Below are 25,889 nucleotides of genomic sequence, written 5' to 3'. Positions count from 1 at the left end.
GTTTTTGACTTCTTGGAAGAAATATTTTACAAACTTTAAAGAAAAATCTATCTCAGTCCATTGCTTTTTCGCACCCGATTGTGATGCAGATACAATGCATGATATCCAAAAGGCGCCATTCTTTTTTGAGTTTTCTTCTCACAAGTCATGTTCCTATCAAAGAATGCTTTTTTTTTGGTTTCTATATATTTTTTCTAAATTAGGAATTTATAGAACCTCCTTAAAACCACTTACTGTATGATACTTTAAAAAGCACATATGAAAATCCCTGTATCTTATCTGGGATTATTTTCTTCTTAAATGATCTAGTCTCTTATTTTAACCTTCCAGGGATATTTGTAGCCTTGTAGATACCACTTGATCCCCAAACCAACTCACAATTACATTTGTGGATTTTAAGGCTGGTCTTAAACTAGGTACAGTTACATCATATAGGAGATATGTATGTACACACACGGGAGGTATATATTTACATACGTAAATACATATATATTTATGTGGGAGAAAAATATACACAGAACGAATATTCACTAAGAGGTACACATACAACACATAGACCTGCTTATAAATTCAAGAACTATCTTTTTATATTAGTTGTGATGTCATAAATATTTAATAACAACTTGGGGTGCTATTATTAACTCGCCTTACTTTTGTTAATATTAGAAAGTAAATATAGTTTTAGACTGAAGAATAAAGAATAAAAATCCCCCCAAAGACAATATTTTTAAAATATTTTTCTTGTAATGGGTATGTGTTTATGCATCAAATGGCAAGCCACATTGATAATTTCCAGTATGATATTTACAAGAATAGATTTGTTTGTTTGTTTGTTTTCAGGGTCTACTAGCATTGATTAAAAGAAGTTTGCATACGCAACTTATTCACATTGCTTTATTTTTGTTATTGTGGGTGGTATTGTTCAATTCACAGAAAAAGTTATTTCAAGTCATCATATCCTTGCATGTAACCAGTGAAAGAATAATCTTGAAAGAAAACATTTTACAAACTAGACACATACCCTGTTTATTCTCTGAAAGTTGCACCCCATAAAGCATGTTCATTTTTTAAACCATTCCCAGTATGATACAAAAATATTCTTATGCAAGTAATAAATTTATCTTTAAACATCCGACTTTTTGAAATTTAAAGCAGTCACACCAAAAGTTATCATTGTCAATTTTTAATCTAAACATAGGACACCTTGTGCTTATACAAACTGCTGTTATCATGTGCTCATATACTCTTTACATGGATCTGGCAAATATACTTTGCCTTTATTCATTAAATTACGTAAAAAAGTATAATCAGTGCAGAACTTGCCTGTTCCTAAACAATGTTCTTCAACCATCCTCATGTATATCGGTTTATGTGTGTGTGTGTGTGTGTGTATGTATATATATAATATACATTATATATATATAAAATTTCTTTTGGGGAAAAAATTAAGGCAAGTGCAATCAAAATTACAAAACCACTATCTCCATTGCTGACATATGCAGCATTCATATTTAGTGACTGATCTCCTTCCCTTTTAAACATGAAAGTACAAATACTAAGTGTGTTATACTTGCTACAGTCAGCTATGTAGTCTTATCTATAAGCCAGAAGTAAAATCCTTAGCGATATCAAAATGAAAGTACACTTCTCCAACATTGCACCACAGAAATCTCTGCTATCCCCTTCCTGTGATTTCTCACCCCACATCCAGTTTTCTCACGAAGATACACAGCAAGTTATTCAGATGCCCGTTTTTGAAGATGATTATGAATACAAGGTCACCTCGTGGGGCAGAATACTTAAGGTGCAGTACTCATAAGATCGTCAGTTGTAATTTTACTTAATTCTATTTTGTTTCTATTTCACTTCAGTGATGACACGGATTCTGTAAAGAGAAAACTAAAAAAAAAAATCTTATCAGTAACCATATTTCTAAAGTTAGGCTTTGCTGAGGACATGTTATTTGCTGAGGACATAATTTAAATGGAATCTGAAAAAATAAGTCATTTCACAGCCCTGGAAAAGTAAAATTGACTAAAAGATAGGAAATCCATGGTAATAACTTTGGTGCTTTCACAGGCTTTTCTTATGATAGTTGCTGAGTGCAATACCTCCCCATTCTTTATAAATAAATAATTCAGGGCTACCATGTAATGGAAAGAATAGGAAATGGAGACAATCAAAGAGTTTTTATGGGAAAAGTAAGAAGGAGCTGACTCTCTCTTTTAAGATAAAATGCATGTCTTTAAAGAAAAGTTAGTTGAACAGCAACCTAGGTATTTATTTTTAGCCTGGGTAAAAATGAGGCACTGGGCAATTTCCTGATGGAGTATATAACCTTGGGCACTCAAAAGTGTTTCATTAATGTTGTACATATACTGAATAAGCTTATTTAAATGTATTGATAGCGTGTTTTTAATTTCAGATAAGCTTATTTAAATGTATCGATAGTGTGTTTTTAATTTCGTGTAATATATATTACATATACACGCATACAAGCACATTACATATGCATGCATATAAGCACATGAGTTTAGCACACTAAATGCTTATCTTTGTCACAGTTGACAACTGTTCTTAACCAATATACATTCGGAAAATAAACCAAGCTTAATTAGTATATTGTCTTTTTGAGTTTAGTGTAGAAATATAAAAAGCTCAATATAACCTAATAAATTCCTGTTGACTATTTTTTTTCTTTTTTTGACGTTCTGGTGTTACAAAGCCCTCGCTGGTGCAGTGACTGTGGAAGTCACTAGGGTATGAGTGGAATATATAGAAATGTAGCATCAACTCTCCAGAAACTTTCTGATGTGGCTACTTTATGAAGGATGTATAAGAATATTTTTTCTTAACTAACAAGAACCATGTCTTTGAAACATGCACTTTGGACCAGTGATGTGATTGATTCATGAGAATCTTACATCAAACAGTACATCCTTCTTAAGAAACAGAAGCTAGCAACCTCCACACCATAGTTATTTCTGGCAAAACGAAGAGTATAAGGGTCAAAATTAGCCCAGTGAAATAAATAAATGTGGCTGGCACTGTATTGTCAAAATAAGTGATTGAGGGATAAGATAATCAACTGGCTTGTCACTGCTGTGAAGGTTGTCATTTTGCTAAAATAATGCAAGATGATGCATTGAACTGATGATTTCACATAGAATTAACTATATTTATTGGGACTACGTGAATATAGTCCTGTACTGTATACATTCAATTACAAAATTACAAAGTTGTAAAAATTTTGTGGAGTTCAATTGTTTTCGAGTGGGAGCCAGGCAATGATTTTAACAAATGCTACATGTGATTCCTATGCTAAAGAGACTTTGGAAAATTATTTATTAGAGCTCATCTTTTGATGAATTAATTGTTGAGGAAAAACAATTGCTTGTTAAGTCCAACTAATTTAACTAATTTGATATTTATATATTTATTTTCACAGCCAATGATTTTGCCATCTCTCTAATTTTGTTTTTCTTCCTTAAAAAAATAAAAACAGAAGTAACAATAGACTTGTATTTTCTTAGAAAGAAGATATGGTGCTAATTAACATAATTTTTAATATTTTTTTCTGCTAAGTGGTGTAATTGCTTTTAATTACATGACAAAGCTGGACACAGCTTTCCTGACTAATCCTTTCATTTCCCCCCCTTTTGAATTATTTTCAAATAAAGCATAATTGTCTACAGTTCAGTTTTTATGTAAACCATTGAGAGGAATTATTTTAAAAGAGTCAGTTTATAGTGGCATTTATCTGCTGTAATCTTAAATTTTGTATTTCACAGTGACAACAGTTTTAATAACTGCAAAAACAAACCCCACCCCTGTTTCTCAAACTCCACATTAGAATCATATGAAAAGCTTGTTATGTACATAGATTTTGTGCCTCCAGTTCTATTGGGGTTCAATCTGAATTTCCATTTTTAACAAGCTTTCCACACAATTCTTTTGAAGTCTAGAATTTGAGTCCCACCTGTTTTGCTCCCTCTAGTTGTCCTATAGAATCAATCACCTGGAAAGTTTACTCCAAAACAATGCTAACATTTGGAACAAACCCCAAACCACTTAGTTATATCTGAATTTCTGGGACTTTTGGATTTTTTAAACACATTAACTGCCATGTGAGTTATGAGCTAATTTTCAAGTTTCACATTACTTTTTACATTACTAATTTTAAAGTTTGTATGTTGCTTTTTAATTGACATATGTTTTAGAATCATTTTGTATTTGAAGTTTTTATTCTAGTTTCATAATAAAATACCATGCTCCAAGGAAAAGTTTTCTTTTATATGCGTGTGTGGCAATCAATGTGTTAAACCTTCCCAGGTGATTTTAAGTGAATGCAGGATTTTTAAATTATCATCAATAGGTCCCTTAGAAGGATGCTTTGAAAGGATTAGTTCACCCATCACCAGTCTTTATATCCCAGGATGAAGCATGCCAAAGTCATTATTTTTACTCATACATTAAAATATTTAGTAATCTATTTTCCATTGCATTTAGGAAAAGTATGCTGAGAAATGGTTCTTCGTTAAAAAGGATTTGCATTTTCCTTTCAAGTTCATAATTATCTAAACAATTCTTCGTTGCCAAGAGTTGGAGAACTATTGCTTAATTGAAACCAGTTATCTGTTTTCATAATCTTACAGTTCTGATCGTTTATGCTGGCCTTTGGCATGTTCTTCTGCTCCCTGTTTTTTGAGGTGTTTCACCTTTTATTAGTGTTTATTTTGCCAGAGGTTAGACAATTGGCTGCCTTAGAAGATTTTTCATAAACCAGTCTTTCACAAACAATCTTGATGACTTTTGCCACCTTTTCTAGACTATTATTTACCTATGTGTTAATTTAAATCATATATATTATTTACTATCTAAGCAAAACTTATAAATGATATCCATAAAGTCTTGAGTTTGCTGTCCTCCTTAAATTTTTTAAAAATCTCGACAAATTTTAAATAGAATACATGACTACTTGAATTAAAACTTCCCTCTGTGTACCATCGAAAAATGATTAACATAGCACTGGGGATAAAAGTTCCTAATTTGGGCCATCCATTAGCTAAACGGTTGGTCAAATTGAAATGTTCTCTATCTTCCAGAAACTTAACTCACCCATGAACACACACACACACAAACACACATGTATATACACATACCTAGATTCTGCATTACCTACACTACCTTACATCAATGTCACTGGGCATTAAGCAATGACTGAAAATGCAGCTTCCGCAAGAAATTTGTTTGAATTACTCTGACAGGCCATACATAAATGCTAAAAAATATCACAGTGGTATGTGATTGAGTCACCACTCTTATAATTCTCCCACAATTTGCCTCATTCTCTGCTTTTATTTTGTCAGTAAATGTAGATCTGATATTAATTAGGAATCTTCTAGAGATAAGATGTCTCTGAATATCAGTCTTTTCACCACCTGTCGAAGAGCATAATTGAAAATTTCTAAGAATTTATGTGTGTCTGAAGTGCACAAATAACCCCAAACTTTCTTTAACTGTAGAGTTCTCTTTAGATACTTGGAATAATTGGTCATATTCTATATGATTCACAATTTAAATTATACTATAGAAATTGTACACTGAGTCATGATACCTATAACGTTTTACTTTGTCAATAAAGGTTATTTTCGCACATTAAAAAACCCTACTGAGGTAGAAATGACTTTATGAAATTTTAAATATGTTAATTACTTTGCAATCCAGCCTAAAATAACTTTATGGGGCTTTTTGAAACTATTACCTAAAATTTTCATCATGAGTTATCTTTGCTTCATCTTTGATGAGTGCTTCTTAAAAGTATGTTCTCCTAAGATAATGAATTCTTCTCAAATAGCCCATTCTCATAGCCCCATAGACCCATAGCCTGTTCTAAGAGGCCTATGGTTCTTCTCTTGTTATCCCTGTGATGAAAAGATTTACCACCATTACCTGAACTTCAAATCAATAAATTAAAAAAGCTATTTACCTTAAACTTAAAATGAAAAGTAAGGTCAAAACCGTGCCCCTTTAGGAATGACTGTGGTGCACTACAAGTAGATGCAAATAGAGTAGAAAAACAAGATGATTAAAGGTCTTGGTCACTTCAAAATATTACCTGAGGGGATGTTATTTTAAGTAAGGTCTTTATGTGAGTAGTACCTTAAAAAGAAATGAATAAAATACCTGGAAAACAAGAAATAAGAAAGAAACAGTAAAGAAGGACTCACATGTTATCATTTCTTTCATTTCTGTTTCTCAAAGAATTTCATGAAATAAAAAATATGGAGTTTAACCTTGAAAAGACAATTAATGTGATAATGACTTTCAAGTGATTGAGTTGGTGATTCAAATATCTCTATAATCCGGTAGTGAAGAAAAAAAGACAGGTTGTAAATGGTTTGATTTTTAAAGAAGTTTCCTCTTTTGTTTTTTTGTTTTGTTTTGTTTTAAGCCAACTAGGCATTTCCTAAGTCTCTTACTTCATAGTCACAATAGGAATTAGGCCTAAGGATTATAAGTTTATACAGACATCAACAGAGAAGGAAGGAAAAAGTATAACAAGAGTTATCAAATTAACAAACGTACTTACATATGTTCCAACAACACATTATTTCATTTATTTTCATCTATGATCAGGTAGAAACCAGAAGAAACATTTGTAGCTTAATAAATAATTTAATTTCTTGAATTTCTATGTAACATATAAATTTATTTGTACAGGATATATAGAGAGCATACTCATAGAGAGCAACAGACTTATGAAACGACTATAAAACACAAATTATAATTCGAGTTTAAAATTTCTCATTTTTACACTTGTATTTGTCTATTTTCCTATTGCTAGTCAAAGCAAAACCAAATATATAATTGTTAAGTATTCTAAGAAAAAAAAAGGAGCGCCTCCATCACCTACGCATGAGTTACATACATTCTAGATTTTACAAAATCAAAAGAGGGTAGGCAAAACTAAAGGGAAACACTATGTAGAAATGCACTTTTTACTGACTGTTGAACAGATCTGAGAGTGTCTGAGTTTAAAGTACGACTTGAACACCAGCAGAGGAAAATGAGTAAATCCACTTTCCTACTTGGGTTCCCACAAACTCTAAAAATGTGAAAGTTTTTGCAATTCATTAGCAGATTACAAGAACATACCTCCACTACTTTGGTGGAAAGAATACACTAAGCTTCTAGTTAACAGGATCGTATACTGCAAGGAATATGGACAACTGCCCATGTATCCTAACATTAAGATGTCTTCACTTCAGTTGAGAATTAACCTAAAACACTCACATCCAATCTCCCCAATTTAATCTCTCATGGACTAGTAAAGATAGATCCAAATTACTTTGCCACATATTCATGCACTATGTAATAATGTCATTTCACATTAAATCTTGTTTTTTTGTTTAAATGACACAGCATGCCCTTTGAAACAACATAATCTGGATAATGAAGATTAAAATTTACACGACATCAATATTACATGTAATACTCTCAAGTTCATATGCAATTTTTTGGATTCTATTCATTTAGTAGTGGAGGGAACACAGTGTAATGATATTTTTCGAGTGATTGCCTTTGTTACAAAGAGAATACTTTTCACATTTATGGACCATGGGGGATGTATCGATGAAGGTAGAGAACGGTAGAAAAACAACAGTACCTTACTTTAATGAAGACTCCAGAAACATAAGTTTGTCAGTGGACCCAGAGGCTATTTAGAAGAAAATTTTCTAATGAGCAGGAGGACTTTATATATATATGCATTTACATATATACATATATATATACACACACACACATACACACATACAGTAGAACCTCCCTAGCTGACCACCTCCCTACATTGACCACCTTCCTATACTGACTACCTCCTTAAGGTAACCTAATTTTCACAGACTAGACATGCACCACATGTATATATTGGTACAGTAGGTCTAGTTCCTTATTTTGACCACTTCTGTGTATTAACCAGTTGGTTACAGTCCCTTGGTGGTCAACTTACAAAGGTTCTACTGTATATGTATCTTATGTGTCTAAATGGAGAGATGTTTTCCGTTCTGAGCCTAGAAGGAAGAAATGATACTTAATGGATGATTGGAGCTGAGTTCCTTTTCTTTTAATCTGGGCATTTCTATAGATGTGACAGAAATTTGATGTGAAAAGGCACATAAGACTAGAATTAGAATTAAATCATCATCATCATCACAATCACCGTATCATCTTACCTTACTCAAATTTAGTCAGATCTTACTCCTCTTTGTGACCGTATCTCAATGTATTAACATAGAACAAACTTTCACCTTGCTACCAATCATGAGTAAAAAGTAAAACTGAATAACCACCACTTCACTTTGGTTCATTTTCAGGATTCTTCATATTGCTCCAAAATCATATCGTAAGTCATGAAACTGAGAAAGTATATAATTGCTGAAAATCAAATTTATGACTGATTCTAAATCTTTGCATTTATTTTACTGGAAAAACATGTGAAACAGATGTTTCTTCTCTTCCTTTACTAGCTGTACTGAGTGAATTCTTAATTTTGTTGTAGCAAATATGATTAAACACAAATTATAAAGATGTCTAATAAAATAAGGCATCATTGCTAAATTACATGATTTTACATTACCCTGAAACTATTTTTAAATGTATGAAGAAATGAGTAATTTATCACAATAGTAATAGCCAATTCTTACTTATCTGGGTATGAATTATTTGCCACCAGACCAAGTTTTTCTTCAGTACGTACTGAAGAAAAGTCAGGCCATTTTGGAAGAGAAATTGCCTTTATTAGAAGAACAATAATCATCACCTAAATTTCACCAATAAAGGTAAGGTATGGTAGATACAACAATGCCTGAAAGACATGTGGGTTTGTCTATATATCAGTTTCTGAGAATATTTTCTTAATCCAAACATCGATCACATTTTAGGTGATGGGTGTCTTAAAAGTCACGCCCAGATGGACACAGTTTTACATGTATACATATTAACAAATTTGTCTGGAATTTTGCAGGCTTCATCATTTTCTTTAATCCTTTTTATAGATAAAAGTTATCCTTGAACCCAAGTTTAAGGTCTATTATTAAGGATAATCAAAATTTGACCATCAGTTATTTTCTTTTTTTCAGAATCAAATGGGAAACGGTCATGATAAGGCAAGGAATAGCCTCTGATTCCATTGACAAGCTTCTCCTTTAGGGAACCCAGCGGCAGCATCATCTCATTGTAATAACTATGTATATTGATAGAAAAATTCTTCAGCAATAGGGAATATGTATCTGTAGGTGGGATTTCTAACCTATTTAACAATATTTCACTTCTATTAATGAACTATATCAATAATGAGATTAATGGCCAACACGCGGTAGAGATATTTCTCTTCCATGTCTGTGTATTCTCTTAGTTTCATTCTGTCATTTCACTTGTACAATGCTGAAGTTAATCCTTCAATTTCAGTAAGCTTTTCTTCTGGGACTAATAATATAAACTTAAGCTAATGTAAAAAGAAAGAAGTAAGCACAAGATACAAAATACTCCTTAGAAAAAGGAGAACTAGGGTATCATTTCAGAATCTGAAAATAATTCACAAATATATGAATCAATGTTTTCCTAGAAATGGTAATCTCAATTTACACGAATGATATCTGAAAAGTTAATGACTATTCTAGGATAAACAAAACTTACTTACAATTTTGGGGTTGGCTCTCAGTTAATATTTGTTCTTGTTATAAAATTCTAGATAATAAAATATGGAAGAAACTAACATCTATATTTTTAAGATTAAGTTGATATGGTTCAAATACATGTAGTATAAAGAAAGTAATAATCACAAAGTGGTTACTGTTCAAACAATCAGGTGTTTAGCTACAGAAATATAGTAGGTTCAGGTCTCAACTTATCACATCTTGGATTTTTTTCATAGAATTTATCTAAACTTAAATCAGCTGGCTATATGAGATACAGATGTCTTCTCTGCCCAAAGGAGACCTAAGGAATGGAGTACAAATTAAATAAGGATTTGAGCACCAGAGTAAAGGGTAGGACGCTTATAAGCAGCAAGTAGAGGTTACATAAAGAACCAGATGAACTTTTGAATCCACGTGTCATTCAGAGCAAAAGCGGTGATTGATGAAAAGCAGGCAAAACCAAACACCAAATGTGTCCAAGTCTGGAAGTCCATTCTCTCTTCCAGCTTGGCTAATATAATCACACTTTCAACTGTGTTTTTACAACTAGAATGTTCTTAACCCCCTCTCAGTGGGGACTGAGAAAAGCGAAGGATGAAACCTAAGCACTATGGGAAATAACATTTTTTTCTCTTTTTATTGTGAGTTCTCACAGAGCTTTTGTTAAACATAGAGCATGTGAACACATGACAGTCCCCTTCATTTGTTCTCACACAGAGCTGATAGAGGAATACTTGGGAGGAATGTTTCTAATGCCACAGATAGCTTCTTCTGCATTGCTTTCATTTATAAAAAAATATGACAAAGCATTAGAGGAAAAAAAGGTTTCTTAAGTTGTGAGAATATCAAATATTACCCATCAATCCCTGAATCATGCTATTCAAAGTGCTTAAATCTACACTAAAAATAGAACAAAAAATGGACTCCCAATGCTGCTAAATTAACACCTGTGATGCCTAAAATATGACTGCAGTCTGATAATTTCCTGTACATTTATTCCACACTTCCATTGTGCACTTAAATTTCTTTTAATAAAAACAAAAACAAAAACAAAGAAATAAACCAGGCCATTGCCATGTTTACTGCTTTCTGAGCACTGGGAAATTTGGAATCCAGTCCAATAAGGTTCACTGCCACCAGTCACTGACAGGTCTCCATAGTACAGAGTAAACAATGGCCTTTCCAATTCTGAAAATAACTCAATGTGCAAAGCTGTCCTTAAAGTTTTAAGTGTCCTTGCAGCTTCAACTCTGGTTTGTGGAAAATGTGACACAGATCCAAGAGGAGCAAGGGAGTAAAGAACAGATTGTAGAGAAAGATCCACGTGAGTTGTCAGGGAAATAAACATTTTCAAGTGAATAAAAATCAATATATATCCCAAGGCTCCTGTACTTTGTCACACAGATACTGAGACCTTTGCATTGTTACGAGATGGCTTATACTCATCTCTCAGACATTTGCAATTCAATCTTACTCCCCCCAATGAACTCTACAGCAGTTCTTACTTTTCTTTTTCTGTTGTTGTTGTGGCCACCTTACACCTTAGTATTGTGACCAAAACTGTAGAATTGTTTTCTCATTAAATGGTGGTAAGAATAAACCAAACATACAGTAGTCACTACACGAGCCCACAGATGATAACTGGGATGGACGTTTCTACAATGAGTCACTAAATTAATGTATAAGTTCTATTATCAGTGTTTTTATCACGTTGAGTTTTTTAAACTAAAAGCTACATAGGTAATATTTTCTTTTAATAACTCTGCCCTCTGAAGAAGATTCCTTTGTGATAGATTTTGAGTCATCCTTAACATGAATATCAATTAGCTGCTTATGTCACTGATTTCAAACATAAAACTAAATGGTAAGGGATGAATTTCCTGGGAGCATCAGCTTTCTGTTTTCTGAAAGATAGTATTATATAGTTAAAATAAAATACACTCTTTATACAGCAAAATTATTTTAAACACTTTCTGATATATTTTTAAAACTATTTTGTGTAAATAATGTTTGCTTTAAAAATATTGTTCTTGGTTGGTATTCTTACGTTTGACCTCCTGAGTTCTTATTTAAACGCCTTGATATTAATAAGTGTTACTTATGTTCACAAACTGAAACCACTTAATTTTGAATGTAGCATTGAAAATTAAATGCAAGCGAGTTAACATTTAAATACAAGGGGACTCCACAAGAAGTTTCATAGATTTTCTCTGACTTTTTAGAAAATAACATTTTATATAATACAAGGTGACAAAACATATTTGATGACACATCCTGTCCTTCCCTTTGGTTTGGAAGCCTTCAATGTAAATTTCATTTTGACTTGCGTTGATTCACCCTTTTGAGTTAACTTGCCTGGCATTTGTACATAATCTCGTTTGCAGAAAAATTATAGAGGGAAAAGAGGAAGTAGAATATTAAAGAAAAACATCCACAAACACATTCATGCCTTTCCAGGAAGTGATCAAATATAGGGCTTGATTTTTTTTTTTTTTTTGTATTTGTGTTTTTTTTGTTTGTTTTTTTGTTTTGTTTTGTTTTGTTTTGCTGTCTTTACATATATTTATATTTATATTTATATATATATATATAAGGGTACGTCAACTCATTTAAAAAACGGAAACAACACTCTCCCCATTTTCATGCCCTTGATCTTCTCTTCTTAGCACTCTGTAGTGGTCACTGTCAAGTGACTAGCACACCTTTGGGTCTAGAGTGTATTCTGAAGAGTAGTGAATTAAATGTTAAGACAGTTAGACCCACCCCCACCCGTCCGCAGAGTTTACATATCATGCCGCCATTAGAAAGGTAGAGGTGGGGAATGAGATGGGACAAGGAAGAGATTCGGGGGCTCTGACTGGAGGGCCCTCCTATGAACAAGTGTTCTCAGGTTTTTTTTTTTTTTTTTCTTCCCCAAATAGCAATGCTGGCCTTCATTGCACTGCTCTCTGAAGGCCAAATGGCCCAGTTGATCCTAGGCAGAACCCGAGAGAGGATCCGGTGCTCCTTGTCCCATCGGATAGATTTGTCCAAGCACCCCAAGGAAATGTTAAAAGCAAAGTAAACTTTAAAAAAAAGGAAATAAAAACCCATTCTAAAACTAAACTAATGAAGCAAAAAAGAGTTTTCTATCTACACATCAGTTTCTTCTTTAAAAAAAAATTGTAAATTTACAAATTCCAATGACATATAAAACAAAGTCAAAAATGTAATGGTAAGAGACATGGTAAAATAGGAAGACACTGATGTTACAAAGAAATTCCAAAAAACATATGTACAAGACCCTGTTTTTCCTCGTGTTCTAGAGATTGTAATGCATGTTTTTTTTAACAGCAGCAGTCGAGGATTTAGTTCCAGGCACTGGACTGCAGATTCCACTCAAGCTCCCCAGGACGGGCTGTCCCTTGCTTTTCTGTCACCAAATGACACTGGATATACTGGTCTCCCTTGGCAACAGCGGCAGGATGGCACTGTTTGTGTGGGCTTCGTCTGGATTCTGCTCCCTGCTGGATTTTGTCTGTGGCCGCTGCCCGTTGATGAGTGTCATAGGGATGTTACAGTAGGTATGCTGATTTCCTATGGAGGTAAGAGGCAGAGTGCCAGTAGGAGGTACGTCGTACTCGTAGCTTCGGTAGTAGTGTTTCTGACGCATTTGTGAATGGTACGTGTTGTGAAAGGTAGAACGGAGATCTGGATGGGCAGTAGCTAGAGCTGTGGAGGTGGCCGCGGCCATGGAAATGGCCGAGACAGTCTGCAGCTCCCCAAAAGGCCCCTGCTCACTGACGTCTAAAGCCTGCTCATGTGTAATGGGTTCTATCCTCTTAAAAGGCATTTCGTACTGTAAACGTTTCCAGAACTTAGAGTTCAACTTGTTGCATTTTGGTCCATGCCATTTAATAACCGTCAGCAGCTTGATGGTGTGCTTGAGGGCCTCCACCTCCTGGTAGTTCATAATTCCTCGTAGTTCACTGCATTCGATTAGTATCACTTTAATTTCTCCAGTCACTAGCATGTTTCGAAGTCTGGTCTCCAGCTCAAAGATGCTCCAGCCCCTTCTAACTACGTAATTTGGGGTCATGACAATGATCAGCCGCTTGCTTTGATCTACACATCTTGCCACATCTTCGATGTATGCTACAAAAGAGAAAAGAGGGCATCAGAGTGAACAAATGGAATATTTGGTCCAGAAAGCCCCAGCAGATTCTCTTTCAGACATTAAATGAGAATTGTTGCTTACTGAGTACCACCTTGAGAAGATGAATGCAGCCAAGGATCATTTTGAATAGAGTTTGGGCCTTACTTCCCTCAATAGACATAATAGACTTACTCTTATTTGACAATGTGAATGTTACTTTCTTTGCATTATTATTGTTATTATTATTATCATTGCTTAATATGTTGATGCAGCAGTTGTCTGATTTCTTTTCGGAATGTATTTATGCTCATTCGTTCTTTACAAGGTTTTTGTTTCTAGTCCTTATCTTAAACATTGTCATTGTTATTAAATTTAAGCCTTTTTAATTTCATGAAGGCAAAAAATGGAAACCTAATAAACACATGTATGTGTAAAAATAAAAAATAAAAATAAATAAATTGGAAATAGCTTTCCTATAGACAAATCTCTCATTTGGTCTTTAAATGTCAGGGCTCCTACATTGAGATAATTTATAGAATGATAGAAGGAAATATTTTCTCTGCGCTATAAAAAATTACATTTCATATGAATACACAAAAATATTTCTTCCTTGGGAAACTAACACACTTGAATTTTGAAGTAAAGAACCCCAAATTAAAATTTTATGTGAAAGTAATGACAACACCACCACTCAAATGAAAACATTAACTTACTTCCGGTTGGAATTAAATCTCTATCTGGTATAAACAACTTATATCCATAATGCTTTTCAAGCATATCAGGTAGGATTTCAAGGGCAAAACGTTCTTCTTCCCCAGTCTCTTGATTCCACTGGTCAGGATCCACTTTGGTGTATGATAAGTATGCATCGTAATCCTTATTGTCTGTCAAAAAAATTACAAAGTAAAGATGGCATCACAACAAAGAAAACAATGGAACATGCAAACAATCATGTTTTTTTCATAAACGTCTATAAATGCCCCATTTGTAAGAAACCAAAAAGAAAAGAAACCCTCATTATTTTTCATAAGGAGTTCAATAATGCCAAATACTATGGAATTAGACTGGAGGTATAAAGGGTCACCATTTTGATTTATTTTGTTATTGTTGTGAAAATAGTAAAAAAATAAATCAATGAAATGAATAATAAAAAGCTGATTTCCACTATTTTTGATGTACAGATCTTAGAGAATTGTGACTGCTAATAAAAGGCACATATTTGGATAGTAGTATGACCTTACAGGAATCTTATATTTATCTGCTCCTGCCTTTGTCCATTGTACCCTACTGAAAAAAGGAAAAGAGAAAACTAAGCCTAGCTTGACTGTAGGGGAATTATTTTTAGATTATGTGTACTGTTATTTTCTGTGAAGGAGAAAATAAAACCAAACTTGGAACAGTAAATTTTTTACTGAGAGATACTCCTTGGATTTGGGGCCTGAGTTTGTACATAAGGATCAAAAGGTACAATATAAATAAAAGAATCTTCATACTAAAGTATAATCTCTCTCTTTACTCTTTCCCCTTTTGGCATGGAACTCTTCAAATATTTGAGGATTGCTATGATGTATTCGCTTTATCTTAATATTTTTTAACATAGCATTTCAAATTACTTACTTGTTTCTAAGAATAAGAAACCATTTATTCTCTGGATAGTCTCTCTTTTGTTAATTTCCTTTTTAGAATAAAGTGTCAAGATTCATGGTTCACTCTAATACTAAACACTGTCAATATGCTGAGTCTAGGACTGTCAATATCCTTCGCTATATATCATGCTTCCTGATGATTATTAGATCAAGATTGAATGGAAACACTCATAAAATTTCTGAATAAAATGAACTCTGCATTAGGCATAGAATTTAAAATCTTTGAGCTATAACACATCAAAGAGGGATATTCTCAACTAGTGCTTTCTGTGGCTTTGGGATACTTTTTTTTTGATTCCAGGAACACCAAAGCACCTGAGATCTTCATATGTGTGTTAATTCTAGAAGTCTGTTGATTTTGAGCCATACAGAAGTTATTTTATGATTATAACTTTTTAGGGAAAACTCATAAAATTGTTTACTGCACCAAATGTTAGTACAAATGTGTAAGAAACAAACAATTCCACTATTGGATCTTTGTGGAACAAAAGCCCTGTAGCTATAGAAAATGGTTTTAAAAAGTGGCTTTTAGAAAAAAAAAGTTTTAGAAGCATTTATCATCCTAAATGTGTCATATTTGAGTATTTCCTTTATTCTTCAACTAGGATGTAGTTGTGCATTTTACAAATAAAATCTAATTTTCTCTAAAAATAATAATTGTGTTAGCTATATAATAAGGCTATGCCCATAGGCCAACAGATAGTCTGTAATGGTACCATTTGTTAATGGAAACACTTTACTTAAATAAGAAATCGTACAAAATAGCACATAATAAAGCTAGTCTGTAATATCAGTTAATATTTAATTAAAATGCTCATCCATTAGCAATTCACATGTCTTTTCTAAGAGATATTAAACTTTCTTTATAATACTAGTCAGCACTTTCCAGTCTACTAGGAGATGCAGACAAGCCAATATTCCATTTACAGAGCATAAATATATTACTAAGAGTAGTAAAGGAGTCACAGACCAAAAAGAGGGTTCCTTGGACCAGCCTGTGCATTATAGTGTTATTTTGCACATATGCTATTTTCTTTCTGGGAATCTGTTATCTTCCAGTTTGCCTCAAAGTACTATAAATTGTTGAAGCTCCCCTAAAATGGAGTTTTGCAATAACTAGATCCTCATGATTTTCCCCTCATTTTCTCTAGGCTTAAAAATATCTTAAAACCAGATCAACATGTACACCAATAAGGACAAAGTGGTCAGGAATTATGATAGCAGAGATACAGACGACTGGACCACCCATACTGGTAAATTCCAGATGGCTATCACCCTTGCTTATATGACATTGTCTGCTGCTGATTACCTCTTCCATGAACCACCTTTCTTCCAACTTGCAAACACTATCAAGATTTTCTGTGGCCCACTTAATTTTTCTTTCAGTCTACTTTCTCTTAAAATTTCCTTTTCTCCCATAACATCAACTATCACTTCAGTGTAGATTCCTCCTTAGAGGAAGGTGTAGATGTATGTAGATGTCTGATCCTATTCTCTCTCCTGAACTATGTATGAATCGTCTTCCACTCCTGCCTGTCATCTGGGCCTTTAATTTGGATCCTCAGCATGTACCTCACTCTTAACATGCTTCCAGCATAGGAAGCTTCCCATCCGAAGCTTTGTTCTTCACTTTTAATTTCAATTTTAGTAACATAACCATCTCACTTCTTTAGTGCATACGCTTTGGATGCATGTTCCACTTATTCTTTTTCTTTACAAATAATCTCATAGCTTATTCTCATTCTTGAGAATAGTCACCAAATTTACCTTTCCAAATCTCACCACAAATCATGCTTTATGGTGGCTCAAAAAATATTTATGGGTCCTCATTATTGAAATAATCAGAAGCTAAATCCATAATTTGTTTTCCTTGAAGTTGAGCTTGATTTTCCTGAGTTGGTAGTTATTTTTTTCTCATTAATTGTATCATTGTGCTTGAATCTTGACTTGTCCTTTAGATTACAAGATCCCTGCCTCAGATTTGTGACTAGGGCTTAGCAGATGCTCAGACATATCTGTTGATTAAATAAATGAATGGCCTTCCATTTGGCATCATAAGGCTCACAGCCTATAGTTAGCTCCTGGAATTTTCTCAGGACCCAGATCATTTATCAGGAGTGATGACTTTGGAGAGGTAAACTCCATGCTACTTAGATTCCTCAAAGAATTACTAGGAGTTGTGTGGTTAGAGTTTAGCAAGACTCCTTGTGATTTAAGGAAAGACCTTAAAGTCTGTGTAAATGCCTCTAGGAAAGTGGTTTTCAGACTTGAGCATAAATGACAATCATTTGAAGAACTTGTTAAAATACATATTGGTGAGCACTACCTTCAGAGTTTTTCCTTCAGTAGGTCTAGAGTAGCTACTGAGAATTTGCATTTATAGCATGCTCTGAGGAGATGCTGGTGCAGTGACAACACATTAAAGATTTGCCAGTATATGCTATTAGATACATCAGAAAACCATTTAAGAGATACTATCCAAGAACAGGGGATAGGCATGCAGAGGTCTCAGTGACATCAAGCAATGGAGTTGGCTGCCAGGTAATTGACTAGAGCACCATAATAACTAATCTTTGACCCCATTCCTTCACCCCAGGTCCATGATAAATGGACCTAATACTTAGAGGGCATACACTCCAAATAAATTATCTGAAGACTCACACTGCTATCAACAAGGGGATAGATTTTTGCCTAGAGTAATATATGAAGTAACCATATTAACCTTAAATGAACTTCAGGAATTGGTGCTATGACCTCAGTCAGTTTCTATCTCTTTGTGTCATCCGGATGAGTTTATAGCATTTAAGGTAATATCTTCCATTTAAGAAAGAAGTTGTTCACAATCAGATTATCCTGGTAGAAAGGCCCTTGCAAGCATATGCAGCACCATCCTCAAATCAATAGGACACCTGATTGATATCTAATTTTTCTCTTTCTCCAGTGTTTACATCAGTGCAGTAATGGGTTAGGTATTTATTTACCACCAGAAGCAAATCTCTGGTTTGAAAGTTGTTAGATTGAAAACTCAGTGCCAGATGCCATATAAAATTCAACAATGTTTTCTATTCTAGCCTTTTCCCAATTTGCAACTGAATATGCATTGTGGACAATATCTCTTAAATTGTTTTTGATACATCTAATAGCATATATTGGCAAATCTTAGTGTGTATGAGCTTCATGTGACTAGTGAAACTTTGAAAAAGTTGACATTTTTATAACACAAAAGACCTCAAATAATATTTTTAAAGAACAGGGCTATGATCATTTAAATTCAACTTCAGTTTACAAACAGCTTATAAGTAGTCATAGGGTGGTACAAGAGCCTATTTCTTATTCTGAGCTTTGTTCTCTAAATTTTGCTTTCTGTAATATAAGCCATCAACTATAATTCTATTCACTGCAGAGATAGAAAACAGCTGGTGTACACACTCTTTGTAATAATTCTTCATAATCTCAAATATAGTCATTAAGTTACTTTTTTTTATGACAGTTAAGAGATGCTGGCTGAAATGTGCCACCAGAAGAAAAAAAAGAAAACAAACAAAAAAACCTAAGATCTAAACAATCAATTAGCTATTCGGTTACTGGAAGTCAATCAACATGCTCAGCAGACTTTTCTCCTTAAATTGACTAAATGAACTTCTGGCTTTGATATTTTATAAAATTATTTTTGAGGGGAAATAAAGAAAATTTGGACCCTATAGAGTTCCTAAAAACATGAATTTAAGAAATATTGATGAGGGAGGGAAAAAATGGAACCATGATCAGAAATGAAGAGTTTGAAAAGGAGATAAATAAATGCGTCATTCTGTTTAACATATGAGAGGATAATAGCCTCAATTCTCTTTAAGAGTATTGAGAAACCAAGAGATCCATGGAATTTTTAGAATACCGCAGCTTTTAAGAAAACGTACATTGAAGATTCCCTTTTCAAGATGAAGGTGGTGGCAATATTGCATCTGGTCTACGAAAGAGATTTACTGACAACAGAAATGGTTTGAGATTGACATCTAGGTTTTGGGGAGTTTTTAACCTTTAAACACCTATTGAATAGTTGTCAGCTGTTATTGGCAGCTGGCTATTTCTTTCTTTTTTTTCTTTGTTCTCAAATATTTATAAGTCATACAAGTGAAATTGACTCGTGACAGAAGCCATCATTCAGCAAATGGGTTCCCAAAATGAGACTGGAGGAGGGATCAAAGATGAATAGTGTATTTCATCTCTTTCTTTTTCATCTTAAAAGGTGATTTTGTATGTTTAGGTGGGGCATATAACCACAGAAAATTGTGGAAATTAAAAATTAGCATTGACATCATTGGAATAAATAAGAGTGTTTACAAAGCAAGTCACATTTCTTTCTCATGTTTCAGATTTGCCATCATATGCTTTCTTACATTTCCAAGATATCATTTTTCAAACAAAAAATTCTGCAGAGATATACTTATATCTTTGAATGAACAAGAATTAGATACATAACCTTAATATTCTGATTTTGTGATTATTGAGCATCATTATTTCAATAAATTTCACTTTTAATTTTTTTTTTTATTAAATCATAACTGTATACATTGATATGATCATGGGGCATCATACACTCGCTTCATAGACCATTTGACACATTTTTATCACAGTGGTTAACATAGCCTTTCCGGCGTTATCTCAGTTACTGTGCCAAAACCTTTACATTCTACATTTACCAAGTTTCGCAAATACCCCTGTAAGATGCACCACAGGTGTGCTGCGGCAACCTCTGGCAATTATGTTCTCAAAATTGCTTAAGTCATACACTGAAAATTTTACCATGTTGTTCTAGTTTACATATTTTGCCACCTGGCAATTTTCTGGACTATTTGAATCCAAAAGCTTTCAAACATTTCAATTTGATACTAATTAAAATATTTATGGTGTGAAATAGTGAAAAAAGAAACCAGCAGCTGAACTCAAATCTTGACTGCTGTAACTTTTTATATAACTCACTTGAAACTGTATTTCCTCATGTATAAAATAGTACCTTCCTAAAAAGGTCTGGGATTTTTTTTTTTTTTTGAGACAGAGCCTCAAGCCTTTGCCCTCAGTACAGTGCTATGGCATCATAGCTCACAGCAACTTCCAACTCCTGGGCTCAAGCGATTCTCTTGCCTCAGCCTCCCAAGCAGCTGGGACCACAGGCACCTGCCACAACATCCGGCCATTTTTTGGTTGGAGTTGTCATTGTTGTTTGGCAGGCCCAGGCTGGATTCAAACACACCAGCTGTAGTGGCTGGCACCTTAGCCACTTGAGCTACAGGCGCCGAGCCAAGATATCTGGGATTAAATGAGTCCCCACCATTTGGCACAATGCATGGCCCAAAGAAGTCATTCAAAAGATATTGATTTCCTTCCTTTGCATCCTTAGGAGGGCAGCAGGCAATATAGATTCAGAAGTCTTAAGAGTAAGAGGTAGCAGAGTTGTAAAGGGAGCCAGGATTTGGGACAGGAAGGCTTGGTTCCTACCATTTAAGACTTTATAATTCGGGGCAAGTTATATACCAAAAACAACTCTATACCTCTCCTCCGGGGATTCAAAAACTCATTCTGGGTATAAAATTATCTAATTACCACCCCCTCCAAAACAAACAAACAAGCAAACAAAAACCAAACCCTATAGAGTTTCTGAATGGTTACAGAAGAACTCTCTTTCACTGATAGATATGAGGACATACATTCTTGAACCTATGGATAATGAGTGGCCTTGTAATTGAAAGATAAAGAAAAGTAAATTCTATGGCCTAAGATTGCATAGATACCAATTTGTTTCATATGCCTGAAATGGAACAGATGTTCACATTTTCCAAGGGTTCGGGTGTAGATTGTGAAATATTGTTCTAACTTATTTTGTCCAATGCCTATAATAACTCCCAACATAAAAGTAGGAGATGTCTTTCTTCATCTTTAAAATAGAAATCATATTAGTGACTACAGTGTTTTTATAAGCCTGTCTTGCCATCATTATGAGTAAGCATGCCCTACATACTTCATAGTCAGAGAAGGAAAACAAATTCAAAAAAAAAAAAAAAAAAACAACAAAAAGTAGTTTTTGCCCTGAGAAAAACAAACATTAATCAGGGTTTATAAGCTTTTAAACAAAACTTGAAGGGACATGGCAGGCAGAGGCATGGAGGAGCAAAGGAGTCGGATGCTGTTATGATGTCTGTATTTTCTTTCTAATTACTCCAGCACAGACAGTGGGGTGCTATGTTATTATAAGTTCTGCTCTAGAGACAATAGGTTGTCCTTATCAGGACAGCCAGCTAAAATTTAATTAAAATGAGGCAGTACTCCAAAGGCAGCCATTATAAGCTCTTAAACTATCTTTATGATCAAAAGTCGATGCTTCATCAATTAGCGCAATGGATATTATAAATCAGATTTCACTGCAAAAATTTGTAGCTTTTACTAAGTATAATGCATCTTGGAAATGGTCTCTTTGCGGTAAAAATCAGTGCAATTCAAGACATACGGTTTACTTAACATAATTTAGAAACACATCCCCTCCCCTGCAAGAATCTAGCGGGACCAGTGGCCTACCCTCTTGGAGAAACTCTTTTAGACCTGTGATCCTATGTTCTGATGAAGAATGTTCTTGAATGTCATTTAGATGGTTAGCCCAATCCTACCACTTGAATATTGTCACATTTGCCTCAGGGGAAATTTTCTTACAAGTTTTTTGAGAGCATATGTGCCCCAAAGTTGGAACTTTCTCAAGGTTATAAGATGGGTTTTGTCCCTATTTTTTAATAAACATCTATGTAGCACAATTTTTCCAAACTTTCTTTCATTTTTTTTATGGAATGAAGGTTGTTGGGGGAGTAGCTAACCTTTTACCTTTAACTGTTATTGTTATGTCATTTACGCAAAAGAACCCAAGAATTACGCATAATTTGACTGTCTTATGTCAGTCTTCAACAGCTGAGTTTGTGCATAGACCAGCATCTTATTCTAACTGGAACTCTGCATGTTCAGATTCCATGGGAATGACAATGCTGTAAGAGTAAGTTGAGCCACCCTCTAATAGCAACTGCTTTCTGACCTAAGAAGCCTGGACTTGCTTTGGAAGGCAAAATGGAGGCTTTAAAAAAAGAGTCACAGTATATGTGTACTTAATAATTACATTAGACTGTGAAGGATAAAATAAAGAGGTAGAGAATGAAAGCAAGAAGGTGGTGCAGGAAGCTTGGATAGGCCAGTTGCAGTAAGGGTAGAGAAAAAGTCTAATTTCAAGAGGTGTGATTGATTTTAACAACTAATTGGAAATGGCAGGCAAGGAGAAAAAGTACAGACAGTGAGGTAAAGGAAAATATAACAAGCTGAGATAGAAAATGTAGGATGACAGAGAATGAATGAATGAGTATGGAGGTGCTGGGGGCAGGTGTTTGGGACCTATGTTGGTGGAAACAACAGTGGGCTGTTATAAGAAAAATGATACTGAAACATGAGAAGTGGGAGCAGGACATTCAGATTAGGAGTTACTTGTTCATGAATGCAATGAAAGGCAGGATAATGAATGCAATCCAAGAATTTGGGTGTTGTGGCATTAGAAGAGAAGTTCTAAGACCGGAATCCAGGGGAAATAGTAAAATGTAAGGTTATGTTGGGAGAGACATAGGAGTGATGTTAACAAACTAAAAGAGCAAAGCATCAACGTGTTCTATCTTGAGAAAATAACAGGATTCTTTTATATAAGAATCCTTCTAATATAGAACTAAAATAGGTAATGCCTACCGTAATGATTTGAAGGGAACTGGCTGAATGTGTTCCTGATGGTGATTCACCATCTCCCAGCCTAATACAATGGCTACAATTGTTGAGATTTAGAGTCTTTTAGATCTGGGTTTAAATTCTGTCTTTCTAATTATATGACTTTCTTATTATTAATAGAGTAGTCAACACAGTACTTGTTATTCAATAACTAGTTAATAAATGGACAATGAATTTGTTATTATCACATTGTCATAGTAGGAGGCTTCGAAATATCAGCTAAACTTTCTTTCCCTGCTCTTCTTCACACTCTTCACCTTTCCTTTCTTGTAAGATTATTTTATGAATTTCTTTTTCAGGGGAGAGAAATACCATGACCAAGCGTAAAGAAGGCATTTCTCAGATTTAACGTCCAAATTAATTTTTTTTTTTTTTAAAAAGGCCAAGACAAGAATTGAAAAAGCCGGTACTTTCTCTTGACAGTCATCTATTCTTTGGAAGAAGAAAAGACTTGTGGGACAGCTAGGAAGGATCGGGATTGGATAATGTCATAGAAGTTTTCCACCACTGGAAGACTACATAATTAGTTAGATGTAGGAGGATGTAACTGAGGTTTAAAGGCTGCCTGAGTTTCTGAGAGGGGACCCTTAAGGCCTCCGGGAGGGGAAGGGTATAACTGAAGTTCCTATAGTTCAAGGCAGAATCCAAGAAGAGCAAAGAGTTATGTCCTTTTTCTCAGGGAAGGTCTTTGGAAACTAAAATCTTTGTAGAAAAATTCTGCACCAACATGGGACCTGCATGTTAAAGAGCTAATGGGTTAAGGGGATGATTTTTTCTTAAAGAATTGGGAGGTGAGTATGAGTGTAGTAGGGTTTATGGTGCTGGAAATATAGGTAAGGGTGTCTGAAATTCACAAAGGAGAATATTCTGGACAACAATGTGAAGCTTGTGACTAGAGGCCATAGAAGGATCTGGCCCTTTAGTAACTAGTACTCGACGTGTCCAAAGATGAGGTGGCAGTATCTCCAGTGAGGAAGAGATATGTGAGTTCCCTAGAAACAAGTTTCTTTTTTTGTCAATTATTATTTATCCATAATACAGATTTTTTCTAATCCTCTAGTAGACATTAAATTTTTAAGTCTTTATTATTTATAAATATACTGATACACTTCTAGTTGAATTATAGTTAAATATTTTTTATAAGTTTTTATTTCCAAAAATAAATAGGATCACAGCAGGTAGAAAGTGAGCCAATAGCTCAGGGAGATATGAAGACTACAGTTGCTTAAAGGGACTTCAGGTTACTAAAAACAAGAAAAACCCTTATCTCAATGAAAATTAGACTAAAACACTGACGCCTGCATTCTGCTTTCATTGGAGACTTGGCAAGAATGTCAGGAGGCTGCACACGAACATAGAGTGGGGAAGTCAAATTCCCAAGGCTTGGAGTGTCTTCAGGCAGAAGGCCATTCATCTATTTGTTTTGGGGGGTTTTGTTTTTGCTTTTTGGGTTTTTTTCTTTTCTCTGAGACAAGGTCTCATTCTGTCACTCTGGCTAGAATGCATTGACATCATCATAGCTTAGTGCAACCTCACATCATAGCTCACTGCAACAGGTTTCTTGAGGGAAAACGGAAGAAGAGAAATGGAATATCCCAATTTTCAGCTGAATGTTAACCTGGAAGAAGCTAAATTCCAAACATGAAGTGCTTGAGGTATCAGGGAGTGACAAGGTTATGAGTTTTTTGCCATAAGTGAAAATAGCAACTTGAGAGCCAAGATGAATGGTTTTAGAGCATTAGAGAATTAAAGAAAGCTGGCATTTATACACATCTAACTTTTGTTAAGATATGGGTTTTCAACTTGTTACCTTATTTATTTATTATTATCGTTGTTGTTATTAATAGTATTGTTATAGTGTGGACCTGATGGAAGAGTGTTTCTGAAAGTTCGTGGGATCGGGTGTGAGGTAGCAGGAGATAGGAGTTAAGTGCAGGCCCCTGATCATCATTCTAGCAGGAACAGATCTGCTTTACTGTACGAAGGCCACACAAACCATGGCACTTCCAGTAAGAATTCCTTCCCATAAAATCATTTAAACAATCCCTGCCTTGGCAGCGTGTATTTTTATTCCTCTCTTTAGAGCAGTAGTTCTCAAGCTTCCTAATGCCGCGACCCTTTAATACACACAGTTCCTCATGTTCTGGTGACCCCCAACCATAAAATTATTTTCGTTGCTACTTTATAACTGTAATTTTGCTACTGTTATGAATCGTAATGTAAATATCTGGTGTGCAGGAGAGCCCCAAAGGGGTTGTGACCCACAGGTTGAGAACCGCTGCTAAAGGAATACCTTGGGCATTAGTAATACCTAGATGATAAGTAATTGTGTTATCTTAGTTTTCTTTGGGCCTGATGCATTCACAATGGCATCTCAAGGAAAGCCCCTAGTAGTTAGATCCTCAATCGTGTTCAAGGTGGCCTTAGAGGCAGAGTTCCAACAATTCTTTAAGCATTTATTAACTAAATTAGCTTTTTGGGAGAAACTTCTAGTCTGCTAGAATACTATCTGTGAATGTTTACTTTATTTTCTTACTTAAAGACACTTAAAAAAAAACAAAAACAAAAACCTGTGGGCCAAGCAGCTTAACAGTGAAATTCTGTCAAGTTACT

The 25,889-nt window shown here is 34.5% G+C and overlaps 1 protein-coding gene across 1 annotated transcript in view; it reads right to left on the bottom strand.

The window, feature by feature from the left end:
• Positions 1-12,678: 12,678 nt before the first annotated feature.
• Positions 12,679-25,889, bottom strand: part of LOC128576738 (interleukin-1 receptor accessory protein-like 1) — an 82,097-nt gene continuing 68,886 nt past the window's right edge. The window contains exons 8-9 of the mRNA XM_053578981.1: positions 14,547-14,717; positions 12,679-13,832 (exon numbers count right to left, since the gene is read on the bottom strand). Coding sequence (XP_053434956.1) covers positions 13,114-13,832; positions 14,547-14,717 — 890 coding nt within the window. The 3' untranslated portion in view covers positions 12,679-13,113. The remainder of the gene's footprint in view (positions 13,833-14,546; positions 14,718-25,889) is intronic.

The sequence above is a fragment of the Nycticebus coucang genome, chromosome X (assembly GCF_027406575.1).
Source record: "Nycticebus coucang isolate mNycCou1 chromosome X, mNycCou1.pri, whole genome shotgun sequence".
In the NCBI taxonomy this organism is placed as follows: Eukaryota; Metazoa; Chordata; class Mammalia; order Primates; family Lorisidae; genus Nycticebus; species Nycticebus coucang.
The sequence above is the reverse complement of the archived record's forward strand: the minus strand, read 5'-3'. Positions and strand labels throughout refer to the sequence as shown.